The sequence below is a fragment of the Esox lucius genome, chromosome 3 (genome assembly GCF_011004845.1).
Source record: "Esox lucius isolate fEsoLuc1 chromosome 3, fEsoLuc1.pri, whole genome shotgun sequence".
Taxonomy (NCBI): Eukaryota; Metazoa; Chordata; class Actinopteri; order Esociformes; family Esocidae; genus Esox; species Esox lucius.
Genome location: NC_047571.1, coordinates 3353493 through 3373311, shown reverse-complemented (window position 1 = coordinate 3373311; position 19819 = coordinate 3353493). Strand labels below are relative to the sequence as shown.

Sequence of the window (19819 nt, the reverse complement as noted above, 5' to 3'; positions counted from 1 at the left end):
TTCTAAAATATATTAAATATATTTCCCCCTCATCAGACTGACCTGTCTACAGTATCTCAGAAAAGTGAGTACACCCCTCACATTTTTGTAAATATTTGATTATATATCTGTTCATGTGACAACAGTGAAGAAATTACACTTTGCTACAATGTAGTGAGTGTACAGCTTGTTTAACAGTGTACATTTTCTGTCCCCACAAAAGAACACAACACACAGGCATTCATGTCTAAACCGTTGGCAACAAATGAGTACACCCCAAGGTGAAAATGTCCAAATTGGGCCCAAAGTGTCAATATTTTGTGTGGCCACCATCCTTTTCCAGCACTGCCTTAACCCTCTTGGGCATGGAGTTCACCAGAGCTTCACAGGTTGCCACTGGAGTCCTCTTCCACTCCTCCATGACGAAATCACGGAGCTGGTGGATGTTAGATAGCTTGCGCTCCTCCACCTTCTGTTTGAGAATGCCCCACAGATGCTCAAATAGGGTTTAGGTCTGGAGACGGGCTTGGTCAGTCCATCACCTTTACCCTCAGCTTCTTTAGCAAGGCAGTGGTCGTCTTGGAGGTGTGTTTGGGGTTGTTATCATGTTGGAATACTGCCCTGTGGCCCAGGCTCTGAAGGGAGGGGATCATGCTCTGCTTCAGTATGTCACAGCACATGCTGGCATTCATGGTTCCCTCAATGAACTATAGCTCCCATGTGCCGGCAGCACTCATGCAGCTCCAGACCATGACACTCCCACCACCATGCTTGACTGTAGGCAAGACACACTTGTCTTTGTACTCCTCACCTGCTTGCCGCCACACACACACTTGACACCATCTGAACCAAATACGTTTATCTTGGTCTCATCAGACCACTGGACATGGTTCCAGTAATCCATGTCCTTAGTCTGCTTGTCTTCAGCAAACTGTATGCGGGCTTTCTTGTGCATCATCTTTCAAATAGGCATCCTTCTGGGAAACAGCCATGCAGACCAATTTGATGCAGTATGCGGCGTATGGTCTGAGCACTGACAGGCTGACCCCCCACCCCTTCATCCTCTGAAGCAATGCTGGCAGCACTCATACGTCTATTTCCCAAAGACAACCTCTGGATATAATGCTGAGCACGTGCACTCAACTTCTTTGGTCGCCCATGGCGAGGCCTGTTCTGAGTGGAACCTGTTCTGTTAAACTGCTGTATCGTCTTGGCCACCGTGCTGCAGCTCAGTTTCAGGGTCTTTGCAATCTTCTTATAGCCTAGGTTATCTTTATGTAGAGCAAAAATTATTTTTTTCAGATCCTGAGAGAGTTCTTTGCCATGAGGTAACATGTTGAACTTCCAGTGACCAGTATGAGGGAGTGGGTACCACCAAATTTAACACACCTGCTCCCCATTCACACCTGAGACCTTGTAACACTAACGAGTCACATGACACCGGGAAGGGAAAATTTCTAATTGGGCCCAATTTGGAAATTGACTTAGGGGTGTACTCACTTTTGTTGCCAGCTGTTTAGATATTAATGGCTGTGTGTTGAGTTATTTTGAGGGGACAGCAAATTTACACTGTTATAAAACCTGTACAATCATTTCTTCAGTGTTGTCACATGAAAAGATATACTCAAATATTTACAAAAATGTGAAGGGTATACTCACTTTTGTGAGATACTGTATATAAGGCACACGCCATGTCAAATTGTAGAAACATCTCAGTGAAAACAGGATGTAGCTGAGCTCAATTTCTAGTGTAATAGCAAAGGTCTGAATACTCACATAAATTTGATATATCTGTTTATAATAGGTTTGCAAAATGTTAAAAAACATATTTTTGCCTGTTGGTTACAGGGTACTGCCTGTAAATTGATGAGGGAAAAAAATGGATTTAATCCATTTTAAAATAAGTCTGTAACGTCACAAAATGTGGAAACAGTAAAGGTGCCTGAAAACTTTTCAAATGCTCTGTATCTTATGGTGAAAATATATTGCGATAGACCCCGGCAATTCCCACCCATTTTGACATAATGCAGGGAAAGGTCAAGTAGGGAGATCAAGGTGCATGTGTCATGGATTTCACATGCAAGTTCACAGACACTGAATGAACACACAGAACTTATTTTTACCTTCAATAGAGGGAGCCTGGTCCTGGGCAGAGTAGAGCATGTCCTTAAACGCCTACAGAGAGAGAAAAGTAGACAATATAACATAACTTGGCTTCAGTGAAACTCAACGTCAGGAAATAAAGAATGATGTACCACAGACAGTGTTTCAAGAGACGTATGCTTCAACATTGCATAAACTTAAAATAACGTGGAACTACTACTTCACTCAGTATAAACCAATGTACAGGCCTACAGCACTACGTGATATGGCAAGCAGCAGGTGGTGTACTGTGTCTGCCTAACATGGGCACCTAATATATTCCACCGCTGGCTAGATAAAATGGCTGACGAATGTCTGCTCAGGATCAAAAAGGTAGGTGAGGAAGCAGCAGAAATAATCAGGCCTCGAAAAGTCAGGGCTCGAAATTAATGGCATTCCTTCATCCCGAGGATTACAAAAATATGTCTGGGGCGGTCCAACTACACTATATAAAACAAGGTGTACTCAGTCAGTCAGTCGCTCTTCTAGGCCGGCTCCCCTAACGCGGTCTGGCAAAAATGTAAAGAGGGAAGATGCAACTATAGGGTTGTGCCTTACTGCCTTTGGACAGTCCAATACATGTTTTGTAAACCAAATAGGAAAGAAATGTAGGTTTCAATGGTAGGTCAGGAAGTCTTCAAAATAATATTTTTTATGGTCGGATTTTGACTATGGATTTTGGCTATGAAGAGCAAGCTTAAATAGGCCATGAAAAACGTCCAGGTTTCAAAAAATGATGTCTGACTAGGCATGCAATTATTTAGGTTATGAAAATGCAGGCTCATTATAAAAAATAAAATAATTATAACATTGGGCATATTTGAATGCACATTTTGTCTGCAGACTGAGGTTGTGTGTTCCCGAGAGTTGCGGTGACATTGGAATTGTCAAGAGAATATGGATGCATGATCTACCTGGCCTGAAAGGAATGCAAACTGTAATACAAATATGCAACTTTCTTTTTTATGGTGTAGAACAAACAACTGATCTAAATGACCGGCCTTAGTCTGAGCATAGCTCGCAAACGTGGACTAACTTCACTAGCTAGGTACACAAATCTTTTTACCTGATGCCCAAGTGTATTGTAGACACGTTTGAGCTATGATCACGTAACCACATTTTTGCTGGCTGACGTTATTGTTAGTTACTACAGGATAAAAGTGTGGATGACGCAGAGAAATTCTGACGAACACATTCTTTTTAGTAGCCTATGTTATTTTATTTATTATTTAGTAGCCTATGTTATGTTATTTAACCAGGCAGGTAGTGCTGGAATAGAATATCTTAACATCATCTCCATGGAATATTGTAGCTTAAGTTAGAGTTCAAATAAATTAAATAACTAAACAAATTTGGTTCATGTCATGTCAACTGCATTACTTGAGTGATGCAAATGACCTAAACCCATGGTCGCATTTCCAAATCTAGTATTCGAATTTTGGGTTGGGTCAGGGTGCTGGGACAGTGAGGAAAAAAGTTAGTTGCAAGCCCTGGAGGAAGTAGGATCATTATTTTTGAGAGATACACATGTATACACACATACACTATCAAGTGTAACCCCAAGACAGATAAAGCTTCTTGTTAACACATACACTTACATGGGAGATTCTACAGACATTAAGTTCAATTATGTTTTACTAGGGTTTAGGTCAGGGTACTTGGATGGCGATTGTGTGAATCTTGAGGAATGCTTTAGGGTCATTCTCCTGACGGAAGAACCACTGACGACCCAGTTTTAACAAGGTTCCCAGAGTCTTTAAAACAGACCCATAAATTCACAGATCCAACAGCATACTTCAAAGATGGGAGTAGGTTACTTTGAGCATGATCATCCCTCATTTTACAGCATACACACTGGTATTTGCTGCCAAAATGACCATCTGACCATAGAACACAATTTCAATCAAAGTTCCAATTACACTTAAACTCCAGCAACTGACGTATGTATTGAGTAGGGGCTTTCTTCAAACTAGTCGTGCAAATAACTTACATTCAACCAATTTCTACCAATTTTCTATGATCCAAAATTCAACCAATGTCAAACTGAGATTCATGGATTATTTCATTCATGGATCTCTAACCATCCTACACTTGCATCCACTTCTATACTGGTTAATCACAGCTCCAGGTGATTTAAATGGAGATGGGTATGTTCAGATGTGAAGCTATTTTTATATTGCTATTCTTTAAAGATCCACAAAATGGTGTTTAATTTAATTTGTGTTCTCTGACTTTCCCTATGTGACAGCTAACTAAGGGAGTTTGGCAAGTGAGTCACCCCAAAACTATACCCCAGTGAAACAGGAAGTTCTTGGTGACCATTTAAAAGTTCCAAATGACTCTGATGAACATTTGTAAAAATTTGGGGCGCACTGTATGTACTGATAACCTGTGTATGTAAATAATATTCTGTGACATACTTGCTTTGTTCTATGTTATTACTTGTCATGTACCATTCATCATTACAAGTTTGCCTCTAGGACTTGAATTTGCATGGCCAGATAAAGACTAGGAACCAGTTTAGAAGAATTAAGACAACATTTTCCATTTTGATATCTGCGCTTACTAGCTACTGTACATAATTATACAGGTTAAAGAGGATATGATTACTAGTCTTTAACTAGCTTAGTCATTATTATAAAGCACATTCACTGACTTACTACAAAGCTATAGCTTCCAGATGAAGCTGTTGGAAATGGGTTGAACTAGGAGTGAAACGGTACCCGTATTCGTATTAAACTGCTCAGTACAGGGTCCACGGTGCACGGTTTGGTACACACTACAAACCGAAAAATACATTAATGTTATATTATAGCTATTATATTGTATAAAATATTGCATAAAACAATGGCATATAAATATACGCAGGAAAAATATCCACATAGTAAAAAGGTTATACAAAATAATACAAGTAACATGACCATGCATTTATTGTTTTACATGAAAAATAGCAAATACATTTTCTCAGGTATAGATTATCGTTTTTGTCCCTTAATAGGTTTCAAGTGGTCCTATTTTGCTTGTGACATAATTTTGATATATGCTGCTGGACTATGCACGGTTTTAAATGGCTATTTTATTTCATGTCATATGGCAGGCACTGCTGTTTTTTGTTGTCCTTATGTTTCCATATGCTCCTGGAAATTCAAGCTAACCATGTCTACTATTATAATAAATAGAAAAATACAAATGACATATTTCACAGGCAATCACTTTGTTGATATATCGAAACCGTAACAAACCATGACACCACTGTACCTTAATATACTGAGCCGTGAGTTTTGTGAACCATTTCACCCCTAGATAGAATCCTCAATTCTCTGATCTCTGTGTTAGGGGCTACAACCAAATGGGAAAATACAAACAATAACCTACAATATGTAAAGTTAGCTGTCCCTCCAGATGCTAGATACTGTTTTTTGAACTAGTCATCCCAAATGGTTGTATTTTAAGTCTCAAAATCTTCAATCAGAAGGTACTACATGCCTGTAGCCTATTTGTCCCCGCCCCCAACAAAATTGTATGTAAGCACCTGGAACTCGGTAAAATGCATTGAAAGTTAATAGCAATTTTGGTATGGTCAGATGAACAAAATTAAAACTCTTTGGCCATGATGGTTAGCGTCTGATGTCAAAAGCAGAACGCATATATGGAACAGAACCTCAGACCAACTGTAAAAGGTGGATGTCATGGGGCCAATTTTGAGCTTACATGCATAATGACAAATGTTTGCCAAAAGCCTGATTATATCTGCCAGGAGGCTAAAATGTGGCTATAAGGGGAACTAACATCAAGACAATGACCTGAAGCACACAGCAACCTCTGTAAATTAAGAAATGGTTCATAGACCACAAAACTAAGACCAAGTCTTAACTGGAAAGCCACGGAAAACTTTAAAAACATCAATTTTGTTTCGAATTAAAAGGGGACATAGACCAAAGGATCTGGAAAAATTCTGTATGGGATATTAGTCTAAAATTCCTTCCAATGCAGTCCCCAATCTCCTAAAAGGCTAAATGCAGTTATCCTTGCGAGCTGATGGTGCAGCAAATAAATACATTTGTAATTTTGGTTGGGTTTCTTGGATTGACAATACAGTACAATCTATTCCAAATGGTAATGCGCTAAGTAATTTAACGACTATTTAATACAGCCTTTTTTGCTAATCTTTATAAAGGGTTCCAATAATTCTGGAGGTGACAAACTCAAACAAGAGAGAGAGGCAGTAGAGCAGCCAAACAGCTAGCAGACAAGAGGGATGGACCAACAGCCAGCCAAGGGGGAAGTCACAAACACAAAGGAGAAAAAGAACGGTCATGTTTTGGGGCAGTGTGAAAACACAGCAACAGAGAATAAGAGCGGAAAAGGGGAAGTGTTCGGTCCATGCTGTCCTTGGCTTTAGGCTGACAAAGGAAAAAGCCAAGGTTATGTTGGTGCAGGGGACCGATCACACCAAACAGAATGCTTTTTCGTAGCCCCCTAGCCAGCGAGTCCAGACAATGTAGAATAGATAGTCAGCAGCAACAAGTTACTAACAAGCTACTACAGTCCCCCTCCAGTCTCTCTCTTCTGGTCCAGAGTGCAGAAAACAAGAAATCATTCATTATTGTGGAGAAGCCAGTGATAGAGAGGACAATAAGTCCTTGTTGCCAATAGAGCTGCATGTTCAATGTCACTTACGCTCTGCTGAATGAAGGGATTCAATTTGCAAACCAGAGCAACAAATGAAGAGAACAAATTAACAAATGACTAGGAAAGAAGTGTAGTGCACTGGAAGAAAGCAATTTGGGAAATTTTGTGCCAATGTGGTCTAGTCTCTTTAGCTCCAGTTCTTTCCACACCTTCTCATTGTCAAAGATAGGTTGCATGGAGATCAGAAAATAGAAGTAAATGAGACACAGGCTATAATTGGATGTCTTCCCCATTTTTCAATCCATTGTGGATGATGCCGTCTGTGCATGACTTGGGATAAGTCACTGTGCTTGGGGGTTGGTTGTAATACTGGCATGTAGAGCTGCACAATTAATCAAATATTGACCTCGATTACAATTTTGGCTTCACACAATAAAATGAACATGATCGACTGCGATGTTGACATTTAAAATGTGTGCTCCGCTCATAGAAAACTCAGCTGTATATCAAATCAAACGCTTCCTAAACAAACAGCCAGCAAGCAGGGAGCAATTTGGCTGCGCACGCAATTTCCAGCGACAGCCTGCAAAAAAACTATTCTGGATGTTGTGGCTGCAGTCCAGAGTAGAAGAGTAATATACAAAGAATGAGCAGACAGGCAAAATGAAAAAAAAATCTGGTACAGATGGTGAAGAGCTAGTCCCTCGAAACAGATCATCTGTTGTTTCAAAGTATTTTGGATTTAGGGAAAGTGATGTTAAGTGTGGAATCGGTGTAATAATGTAGGTTAAGCAAGAACAAATCATATGCACAGAGTGCTTTAGAATTGTGTCTGCACCGAACCTAACTTGTTCAACCACCTGAAGAAACATCACAAACTGCAGTACAATGAATGCAAGGCCAATAAGAATAATGTAATTAAAGTTACCTTACTGAATCCCCGTCCTTGGGCCAGCGCATCACTAGAGGTGGGATGATATGAGAATTTCATGCCACGATTATCCTGGCCAAAATGATCAGATTTTTTATTTTATGCCCATTACTAATGATCCCAAAAACAATTCTGGTTTCAAGCTTAGTGAGGTTAATGCGCTCCACCACTTCGCTGACTGGCAAAAGCTTTTTCAAGTCCCTCATCCTCGGATCGGGGTGAAAATTGATTTAATTTCTTACATATTTTTTCTGCATGCATGTCTTATAGCTGCATGTCTTCTAGGATTCATATAATTTGTTTGTTTGAGCACATTGTTTCAACTGCTTATTTTCCACGGTAATGGACTGGACAGATATTTGCATATAGTGGGAAGTGGAGATGTGATCAGAAGCTGTTTTTGTAGGCTACATTAAGTGTAGTGGTACTGTTGTAAAGGAATTGTAAAAATAGTTTTTTCTTTATCATTACAATACCAACACAACTCATGACAACATTTAAGAATTTCATTTAGATTTTTATTGCAATTGACAATATTCTTGACAATGAGCCATTTAGCTTCATTGACAATACATTGCAGAAGATGTTTAGTGGCGTAGTACAAAGTGAGATGAGATGTGCGCTCCACTCCAAATAAAACAAGCAGTCAGGATACTTCAGCGACAGGCAGAGCTTTTTCAAGTCACATGGAGGATTAGCCCGATTTACGATTATCCTGACTATGTAATTTTTTTCCACGATTTCATAATCGTATTTTCCATCGCGATTAGTACTATCGTCGCATCACATCACTGTATTCATCCAACTCCCAAATAGAGACTGAAATAACAAATGCAATTGCATTCCATTTGGCCATAGATGTGTCCAATAAACACTGTGAGCAATGAAGGCTTCAGGAAATGGTCAATAGACTGGACAAAAGATGTGATACCCTCATGCAATAATCCATTACATCAACAGTGATTTTACAATGAAGAGTCGATGCTTCCAAACACATTTTTTTTAGACCACACAGGAGAGTCAATTGCCCTGGAACTGAGGGAACCGATGGCCTCTTGGAGCTTGCAGGAGGAGAGACTTGTCTGCAATACAACATACAACGAAAAAGAATATTGTGATGGCAGCTTCTCTGAATAAATGGATGAGGCTCCAGTGCTTTGGCCACAGGCTCCATCTAACAATAGGTGAGTAGCAGGATATATAAAACATATTTTTTAAAAGAACAAAAAGTGTAATTGTAATGAATTTAAAAAATGTTGTAATCACTGATAATTGTATGTAATCTGTGCTGATTGTGTTCATGTGTGTGAAGACTTATATAACAATTAAATGATGGGGATTGTTTATCAAGTGTATATCAACCCTTTTTCTGTTAGTAAATAGTGATGACATTTTGTGGGCGGTGCCGAACTTGTGGCAGAAAGTGACAGTAACCTCTTTACAACATATAGGAATATGTATCATCCGGACGCTTTGTCCAAAAATCTTGTGAAGTAAATGTCATATCACAGATAGAATATTACCATATTTCCCATTCATTCATTAAATGCTTGCATAAATACTGAGTGATGTAAGCTAAACTGTCGAAGTATGAGCAGTTTGTTTTGTTTGCATGCTAATTCTGCTTACACGCTAGCTACTGTTGCGAACGTTGGTCAATGGTGTTTACCATTAAGAAATAGCCTACTGAGAATGCCAGATTTGTGGTTGCTACTGTTCAGGGCTTGACATTGGCACTCGCCCACCCGCCAAATGCGGGTGGAATTCGGCTGTGGCGGGTAAAGCAGTCACTCTTACTAGCCCCTTTGGTGAGTTGCATTATATATTAACACACAGGGGGTTTTCCAGATTTCAAAACTCAAACCAAAATCTTGCACCGCCTCTGTGTGTTTACTTATAAAACATGATTTGGTTCGGGAGAATAGCCATACTGACAATGTAATCTGGCAACCTTGCATACCGGACCTGACATCGCGGAGATGAGTAACGTCAAAAATACAAGTGGATCTGAGTTATTTTACACCCAAGCATGTCAAAATATTTCAATAAAACGTAATAACCTCGAACTACACCCAAGCCGCATAATTTTTTAAAAAACTTTTCAGGTGACTTCTAGTATAGCCTACAATTACAGATTATTTTAAGACAGATCGCGAAACAAATTAAGATGACTGGTGAAAAGAATCAGATTAGGGTGTGTACTGTCACCAAAAACATTGGACTATATATGCAATATACAGAGAAAATTATACAATTAACATATTTAAGTCACTAAGAATATAAATATATGAACATAAAGAAGGCAACAGCAGCAGAGCCTAGTACAGATGAAGGAGGTCGAGAGAGTGAGATTAACGATATGGCGTCAAGGCAAGGATGGAGGAAAAAATTACGTGACAAGGCTGTAATATATATAGCTCTGTTTCGTTTTTATGCAAGTCTATATTAACAAGAATATAGCATAACAACGAAAATAGACAACGATAATATTGGCTGCTATATAACTGATTTCATAATAACATGCTCACATGGACATGGACAACAGAGCAGATTTAACACAAGGTATATTTAACACAATAGTTGTCTTTTTCAAGTCTGTATACTTTTGTAAAGTATTTTGGTAGAGTGCGAGGGTTGGGGTACCAACTTTGCCTAATTTTGAGCCAGGAAAACCCCTGTGTGTGTGTGTGTGTGTGTGTGTATCACACACACACACACACACACAAAAGGTGTGCGTGTGTATATATACAAACACACCTTTTTTTTTTTATAAACTGTAGTCTCATTGCAATGAGAGGGACATTACAACCTACAACTCCCATGAGCACTACCTACATACCGTGTTTGATTCTGGCCCATTTGCGTTAGGCCTATTGACTTGCACGCCAGTGACCAACAGTGTGAACTAGACAGACTACGATGTAGCACTGATAAACATAAAACAATTTCCCAACAACAAAATGGTGGCTAATGAAAATGCTGAGTGGCTAGTAACTTTGGAAAACCGCTGCTGCAGCAAGCGCTGCTGCTGTTACTAATAAATCGTTATTATTATAACTGCATCATTGATTTTGTCTGTGTGACAAACAGCGGACAAAACTTTGCCTGATAAGAAATGAGCACTGCAGAGACGAGCATTCCGGATGATTTCATCAGTCCAGTCTGTCTGTTTAATGCCTTGCAACCATAAACATCAGCATTTAGCTTCAAAGGGTGGCTTCGATAACAGTATTATATAAAAATAATGGCCAACTTTCTTTGCATTCCTATTCTGACATCCAACGGCACAACAATAAATGTTGGAGGATCTTGCTCCCTACATTTCTTGCTCCCTACGTTCCCCTACACTTGTTCTCGCAGTTTTCTGCCACAACCAAACTTCAGTGATGTAACCGTGACATCCACTCCAAATTGGTCTATAGAAACATAAGGTTTTATTCTGTGCTTTAATTTTACATATGAATCTCCCATGATCTTTTTTTAGAGAATGCAATGAGAGATCCTCAGATTGACAGTGCAGTGGGCCTCTGCAAAATGCTGGTGATCAGTTTCTCCTACAGCTGGAGGTGTAAAAAAAGAGCTAGCAGAGGCATAAAGGGAGCTGAAGATTCCAGAGCATACTCTGAAGACAGACTGCCCCACAAGGTGGGGATCAAGGCAGGCCATGATAGAAAGAGTCCTGGAGAAGCAGAGCGCCATTGCTCATGTCTTGTCCACTGACAGAAAGGCTCGACACCTCTTCCCGACATGGCAGGACATCCATCAACAAATCTCTCCGCCCTCTGACTGAGTTTACTGACACGCTTTCCAGTGAAATATTTTGGTGTGTCCTTAAACCAGTCCTCTACCTTTTCAGATCCTATATCCTGAAAGTGAAGGATGATGATCCAGACCTAACATGCACCATGAAGATCAAAATCCTGTGCTATCTGGATGAAAATTACAAGGACCCTCGGACACAAGAATTGCTTTACATGGCCTCTGCTCTTGACCCATGTTTCAAGCTCAGATGTCAGTAAGGACAATGTTGAACCAATCCAAGCCAGACATACTTCTGAGATGACGAGGACTGCGCCTGCAGGCATGATGGTAGCAAGTAACTATTGCGATTACATACAGTCAGATACAGAATTTATTATAATTGAATTAAATGAAGTAGATTTAAATGTGCTATGAAATAAATTGCTGTAATGTGCTGTAATCTACTTTCTGGATATGGATGTTAAATATGCTTCATTAGATTTACATTTGGTGTCCATATTTTATTTACTATACTCTTTTCCAGGAGATGGGCCCAACCAATCCCCATGTTGAGACTGCTGAGGATGCACCCACTTCAAAGAAAAAGAAGACCTTGGGAAGATTCTTCAAGACCACTGAGGGAACCACACAAAGACCCTCTCCCCACCATGAACAACAAGCTATAGCCTCTGAGATACAGTCCTACCTACAATTAGTCAACCTTGACAGTGAGGAGGACCCACTGGACTGGTGGAGGGAACATCAGAGACTATCCACGACTCTAGAACCTGGCAAAAAAGTACTTGTGCATTCCGGCCACAAGTTCCCCTTCAGGGAGGGTCTTTAGCACTAGGGGAAATATAGTGACCTGCCTTCGCTCATCTCTCAAGCAAGAAAATGTTGACAGGCTGGTGTTTCTTGTCAAAAACCTGTAAACACTATGTGAGTGCCTTTTCTGAATAGGCCTGAATTGTTTTTATTTGGTTGCATTCTGTGGTGGCCTATTCATTTTTTGTTAGCCTATATTTTGGGTACAATTGTATTTATATTTTGCTTCCAGGAGATGAAGCATTTTAAGGACCAGTCTTATTTTGATGCATAGATTTGTACATTAGCCAGGTTGTAGCACAAAAAGGAAATGAAAGCAGTGGCCTGTTTACTTATAGTGCAGACCCTAAAATCAATGAATAATCGTGATAAATAATCATGATAATCTTTTTGGCCATAATCATGCAGCCCTACTGGCATGTGGTGCATATGTACAGGTTTTAATATCCAGGTGGGAAACAGAAATACCAACAAGTACAGTAAAACAAGCACATTTTTCAACTAGAGGTTCATTTTAGTGTAAGAGCTACAATTTGGGTAATGGTTACAGGATTAGGGCAAGGAGTTAGAGTTAAGGTTGGATGTTGGAGGTTAACCTTAGCGTTGGTTTTAGAGTTAGGCCAAATAGGATGTAGAATAAAATAAACTAATAGGGACCCCACAAGAAAAACAGTAAGACAGTAAAACAATGCGAGTCATTTTACATTGGGAAGACCAAATCAATAATTCCTAATCAATTAGAGCATGCTGTCTTCATCAGGATTATATACTCACTGTAACCTTATCTGATGTGTGGGTGTGTGTTTGATTGTTGGGCCAGTAACAATGAGAAAGTAAGGCCTACTGCTACTTTTATTGGAAAGATATTTTGAGCTGGTAACATTCTACAATAAGGGCAGAAATCACATGAATCATGAAACAAAACCCCTTCCCCTATCAGTAACGGCTAAAATAAGCCACAACATATGAAACCCAGCTTTGGTGACACCCCGTCTCAAAAATGGCTTTGACTGCTTGGAACCTCTCCTCCCAACCATTTTGAGGACAAAAATGTAGAACTGCCATCATGCAAACTGCATAATGTATTTTTGCCTAATAGCAGTAGTTAACACTCCCATATGACTATCCTAGGACTGCATCGTGCGTGCTTATCCAACCCCCTCCCACCCCACTGTTCACAACAACAATGATGTAGGCAGATACATTCTATCATTTCTTTCTCCCATCATGTGACTCCTTAGAACAACAGCTTAAACGTCAGGCTACAATAACAAGTTCCCTCAGTGCCTTAGTCCAAGAGATTCCCCCAGAGAGTCCAGATAAATGTTACTCCCAGGCAACGGCCGGAGGTCAGCTTTCGCAGGCTCAATACAATCACCTAGAAATACTGTGATTGGACAAGGGTTATGGGGTAAAGCACTGCCTACAGTACCTAGATCACACTAATTACCCGGAATAGTGGGATATTCGCCCAGGCAGACCTTCCACCTATTTCCTTGGGATTCTGCCAAAAACTCCCCAGTAGTAAATAGGGAGCCACACCGCAAACAAACAGAAATAAGAGTGAGCCATGCATTCTTCCATTTCAGGTATGGGCCTCCTTCAGGAGTTTCTTGTGTTCCAGTGCATCTTAACACAGTGGGGTTGTGTATATATTAATTTCTTTATCATATTATTGTGGTCAGAGGACGACTCCAGCACTAATACGACCTCCCATTGACTCTAGTCCCTGCCTGACCCTTTAGTGGTCACAGGCCTTCCATTGTCAGAGTCCACTGTTTAAACGCTCCAATAGTTTTATTTGAAATATTTATTATTTTAACCCAGTGGGGAAGGCCTAACATTGACCCTTTTGTAATGAAAACCCCTGCTAAACAGTAAAAACACAGGAGGCAACAATGGTGAAGATAAAATGTTATATAATTCACAGTTACATCTTGTCAGAGGTTAGCAATATTAGTTTTGCAGTAGTTGGCTGTACCTTTACTGAAGTGCCATTATTTCACCATCATAGCTCGACCACAATCTTTTTAATAGAGAGATAATTTGTTTTCAACCTTTATTTTTCATGGCTCATCCATCTGCCATTGACTCGTCCCTCTGCCATGGTCAGTAATGCATTTGGAATGTAGATGGTTGTGAGTTGCTTTTCATTCTCTTTCTATATAGTTTGATTTTGGTTTTTAAGTTCCATCTGTATTCATTTTGTTAACCATTTTAGAATTTGAACAAGTGACTCTGGAATGCTGTCTCTATAGGCCGTGTTGCAAAGAAAAAGCCATACCTCAGACTGGCCAGTAAAAATAAAAGATTTAGATGGGCAAAAGAACACAGACACCAGACAGAGGAAGATTGGAAAAGACCAGCATCCCGTAGTAATCTCTTCACTGTTGACGTTGAGACTGGTGTTTTGCGGGTACTATTTAACACAGCAGCTAGATGAGGACCTGTGAGACGTCTCTTTCTCAAACTAGACACACTAATGTATTTTCCCTCTTGCTCAGTTGTGCACCGGGGCCTCCCCCTCGACTTTCTATTCTGGTTATAGACAGTTTTTGCTGTTCTGTGAAGGGAGTCGTACAAAACGATGTTCGAGATCTTCAGTTTCTAGGCAATTTCTCGTATGGAATAGCCTACATTTCTTAGAAAAGAATAGACTGAAGAGATTCAGAAGAAAGCGCTTTGTTTCTGGACATTTTGAGTCTGTAATTGAATGATGCTCTAGATACTTAACTAGTCTAAAGACCAGTTTTATTGCTTCTGTAATCAGCAGTTTTCAACAGTTTTCAGCTGTGCGAACATCATTGCAAAGCGTTTTTCTAATGATCAATTAGCCTTTTAAAACTTGGATTAGCATACAATGTGCCATTGGCACAACACAGGACAGATTTGATGATAATAGATATTCCATTTCCAGCTACAATAGTCATTTACAACATGTCTACACTGCAACTCTGATCAATTTTATGTTGTTATTTTAATGGCCAGAATAATATACTTCTCTTTCAAAAACACTGACAAGAGACCACAAAGCTTTGAACGGTAGTGTATATTGTATTGGCACCGGATTATTGTGATACTGTAGGATTGTCAGATCCTTTGCAATTCCTAGCCATACCTTTTTGCACTCCTTCCGACCTAATAGATTAAACTTTTTCATGGAACAGCACATTTTACGTGAAATCTGTACATGGTAGTACCAACATAATTCGGTCAGTACCCTTAAAAGTACCAAGTTCATTACCCAATCCTATTAAGTACATGTATGTACAAGTGGGAAATGTAAAGTTGTGCGAGGAGGCAAATAGTACAGTGTTTCCAGAGGATAGCACTATATTAAAACGGTAAAAAGGAGATCCAGATTGTGTTTGGCTGGTTGGCAAACGGTTTGTGGCAGAGAGAATAGGACAGAATAACAGAACGGAAACAGGAACGGCAAGACAGGGAGGGCTTACAATCTTACCAGCTGTTATGCAGTGTCCAAGATACAGCCTAACACTGACGTGTGCGCTAGTGTAGCGAAAGCCATCATTTTCCCACGTTTCCACTGTGTGTTTTCATCTTAGTGAGGACCAACAATTGAAAGTGAGGACCAACAATTGAAAAAGGAAAATCACACCAAGAGAGGATGTTTGGCCAGTCTTCACTTTGACAAGATGCTTTACCTGACATGCGGTTAAGTTGAGGGTTTGAATTAGGCTAGAACTAGGTCTAGGATGAGGGTTATCGTTAAGTTTAAGCATTAAGCTAGGTTAAACTTCTTATGTCGCTAATTTGCCAGTCCTCACTTTGATAGTAAAAACAAACATCTGTGTGCACCTGACAGAGAGGGCAACTGTTCGTGCTCGGGCCTGCGTGTGTACGGTAAGTATGTCAGCGAGTGCCAAAGCGTAAGTTTCCAAAACAAAGCAGAACACTACAGGTAGGGGATTATCCCTTTGGCTCTGCTCTCTTTGTGCTCCCTTCACTTGCTTTTCCTCATGTACTCTGAGTTGGCTTCTCACATATCTGTGGTATCTTACCCTGCGGCTTTTAGTCACATAGTGGCCCCATAATTAATACAGGCCAAACCACATGAGCTGCCAAAATCAAGGCTGATGTGTGGACTATCAAGAAATGCTGGGGTTGGATGTCTGTATTTGTTTGTTTTTTGTGTTTTTCTGTGTGCGAATGTACATACCTACATATGTTTGGGTATTTGGCAACACTCTGAGTCTAGGAAGCAAAGACTGTTTAGAGTGAATGTCAAGTGACTTTTTTGACATCACAACCGCTTACTGCAAAACTCACTGCATTCATTGGCCAAATAAGCTAATAAACTGTTAATATTTGGGTGTCATGTCATGCTTATAATAGGATTACGTCAATGAAGCACAAGTCTAGATGGAGTAGGCAACCTTGAAGATATTAACTACTGGCATCTACAACGTGACCTCAGAACTAAATCGTGAACAGGTAATTTCCATTACACAGTGAATGGATATTAGAAAGAAAATGGAATAAGGGACAGTCTGATTTTTGTTTCTGTTGCAAAATGTTATGAGCTAGTGAATATGAATACCTCCAACCCTTGACAACAGCGCTAAGCCTGAACTGTGACTTCAATTAGTTTGTAACTCGTCAGGTGACAGCCAGCAGCCAGTGAATGGATGAATCTCTGTTTTCCAAAACTTGCTGACATCAGCAATCCACAGGAGTGAAAGACAGAAAAACACCAGACAGATGTCACATAGGCAGCATTCTCAGATGGACAGTTATTACACAGATGCTTCTTCTTCTCAATGACAGCCGTTGTGAATATGGTACGCAGTCTAACACAAACATGCCAACGTGTACCTACATGTATGCACATAGATTTTGAAGAGCAAAAACAAACACAGTGCTAGGCGTGTCTGCGGCCTGCAAATGAACACAATAGGCGTCAGCCCATTTCCCTGCTGAATCAAATTCTGCATCAGAACAGTGCTTGGCATACAGAAGGCCAGCTTCCCTCTTGAACCAAGTGATAGGGAGAGGGAGCAGTTAACACATACTACACCTTAACGTGGAATTCAGAATATACATGTTCTCTGCGCTACAAGCACCCGCACTCACCCAAACATACAAACAAGCAGTGTTCAAGCAGTATGGATTGTCATTAACAGACCTAGGCAAATCCTTGCGACCGTTTTGAAAGCCACCTGATGAACGACTAGGAAGTAGCTAGTAGCTACCCTTCTTAAATACAGAAATTATACTTAACATGTGTTTTGCTACTAAAGCCAACAGGCAGGGGTCTGAAAATTCACATCATGTCATCAACATGTGAAGAACTGACCACGAGAGAGCCAGAGGGTGCACCATTCATTGTCTGTTTCAGGCCTGCAAAACTTTAATCAGCAGGCAAATCCCACAGACGAACCACAGCAGCACTGATGGGAAAAGATTCAATTACTTGAACTGCAGACGGAGAGAACGCTGTTCTCTGAGGGAGAAGAAAAAAGGTGCTTCCGTTACAGAAAACCATTGGGTGTGGTTGACATGTACCAACACTAGATGTCCTAAATCTGGAAGGATACAAGTGTGTGTACCTGCATCATGATTGCAATTCACCAAATGACAAATTAGAGAACATTGTTGAGGAAGACAGGCTTAAGAAAGACTACCTCTTATTAATAATCCATACATTCATTTGGCAAGTTTACTGTACAATAATAAAACATAAGGGACCACTTGACTGACCTATCATAGAAACACTGTCAAGCAGACTCATCTTGAAAGAGGGCAAGCTTACCCTTTCCAGGCATCTTAGATAAAACTCTGTGTCATTGAATTTGACTATGTTGATATGCTAGAACAGGTTTGGGCGAAATAAGGAGACCCATTCATTCAATCTGGTTGGGGTTGGGAGGTAGGGGGTTAGCAATAAAATAATCTGGCCTAAAACATGCTTGTCTAACAAATCAGTCAGAAAAATTCAGTGCAGCTCCCAGATTTTTTAAATCCCCATTTGCCCATTTATTTTAAATTAGTCCCTATTAGTGTGTTTGCCAACTAATCTTTTACAGCAGTCTGAAGTGAACTCAGCCACTCTCAGTGACAATGCTGCTGCACGAAGAAGCAATTTGTAGAACTGAAGCTTTGTGGCTCCTTCTGACCGAAGACTGCAGCCGCAGTCACCTCCAAATGCAGGTGTTCAATGCAGTTATGTTGCTGCATTCCAAACCAGTTCCATAGGAGATTGACTAACAGTTATCACAGAAAAGAGGGCACTGAGTTCGGTAGTTGGTGCTTCCTAGGGGATTAGCCCTATAACGTTGGTGTGCAGTGTTCAGATAGATATGTAAATATCTGACCTAGATAACTAACAAATTGGTAGGAAATGCATTGTAATTAACAATGGAACCTAATCAACCATAAATCTGTCTCTCACAGAATAACTTCGAGAAGTAACTTATTATAGTGTACCATAAGTAAGACTTGTATTACTGACTCTGCTTACTTTAGTTAGCTAGCACATTACTCAATTGTTTGACTTTAGCAGCCTAAAAACAGCTCGTTCATTGCATTCGCTGGAAACCCCTCACCCACAAAAAACTGCTAGCTAGCTAGCTAGCTCAGCAATATTAGCAATTTAACGTTAGCTAACGGGTAACGCTTAATAAAATACGCTAATTGGCTAAAGTAGTGGTCCATTATTTGTGATACTCGTTAACTTGTTAGTTAGGAAGCTAAACAGACTATACCTACTAGTTGAGCGGTCTATACAATTCTTAACTCTATGAAAAGCAGCTCGCTAGCTAGCGTAGCTGCGCGAGCCAAAAAGCAGGACAGATAGTTAGCATGGAGTGAGCTAGCTAATTTACCTCATACTGGATGTATTGTTTTCTCCATTCAGGAGTGATGTGCGCCGAAAGGTGCTCTGTGAATTTCATCCTTAGCGGTCCTCAGCGGTTCCTCAGAGGTTCCGCTCCAGGTGTTTCGACGTTGAAGTACTTGCTGTTAGATTGTTTTTGCGATTGATTGATATCATACAGCAAGCCGAAATAAAGCAAACAAGGAACGTTTGACAGAGAATCACTACTGACAGCAATGTTTGTCATCCAGCAGATTATAAATGTGCGACTCGGTCGAAGATCGCCTATTCTCCGTTTCGTTTCATAGAAACTAAAGAACGTTTGACAACCACAGTCCCATAACTGCGACATGCGCCTCTCCTCCCTTATCTTATATATTCTAATAAAACATTGCTATAATAAAACGATGTTTCGCTTTCCGTTATTAGTTGCACAATGTTTATGTGGTACAAAAGCTCTTATGCCTTGAAGTTGCCCAGTCGCCATCATTGGGCAGAAAGTGACGTAGTTTTGTCGTGTCGTCACCACTCATAGAAAGCACAAATCAGGTGGATTTTAATTTCTTAACGCCTGCTGTCCTCAACTCAGCGGCAGACGTAACATTGCCTTGTCTGCTTTGTAATGATTGCGAATTGACACAATGTAATCCCACATATTTTACTTTTACTGGTCCAAATGAATGACCAAACACACATTTGCTCTTTGAACATCCGAGTATTTACCAATATAA

General features: G+C 40.1%; 1 protein-coding gene across 1 annotated transcript in view; it reads right to left on the bottom strand.

The window, feature by feature from the left end:
* Nucleotides 1-19577, bottom strand: part of LOC105029208 (xenotropic and polytropic retrovirus receptor 1 homolog) — a 57562-nt gene extending 37985 nt beyond the window's left edge. The window contains exons 1-2 of the mRNA XM_010902438.5: nucleotides 19099-19577; nucleotides 2103-2154 (exon numbers count right to left, since the gene is read on the bottom strand). Coding sequence (XP_010900740.1) covers nucleotides 2103-2154; nucleotides 19099-19167 — 121 coding nt within the window. The 5' untranslated portion in view covers nucleotides 19168-19577. The remainder of the gene's footprint in view (nucleotides 1-2102; nucleotides 2155-19098) is intronic.
* Between the last annotated feature and the right edge of the window lie 242 nt (nucleotides 19578-19819).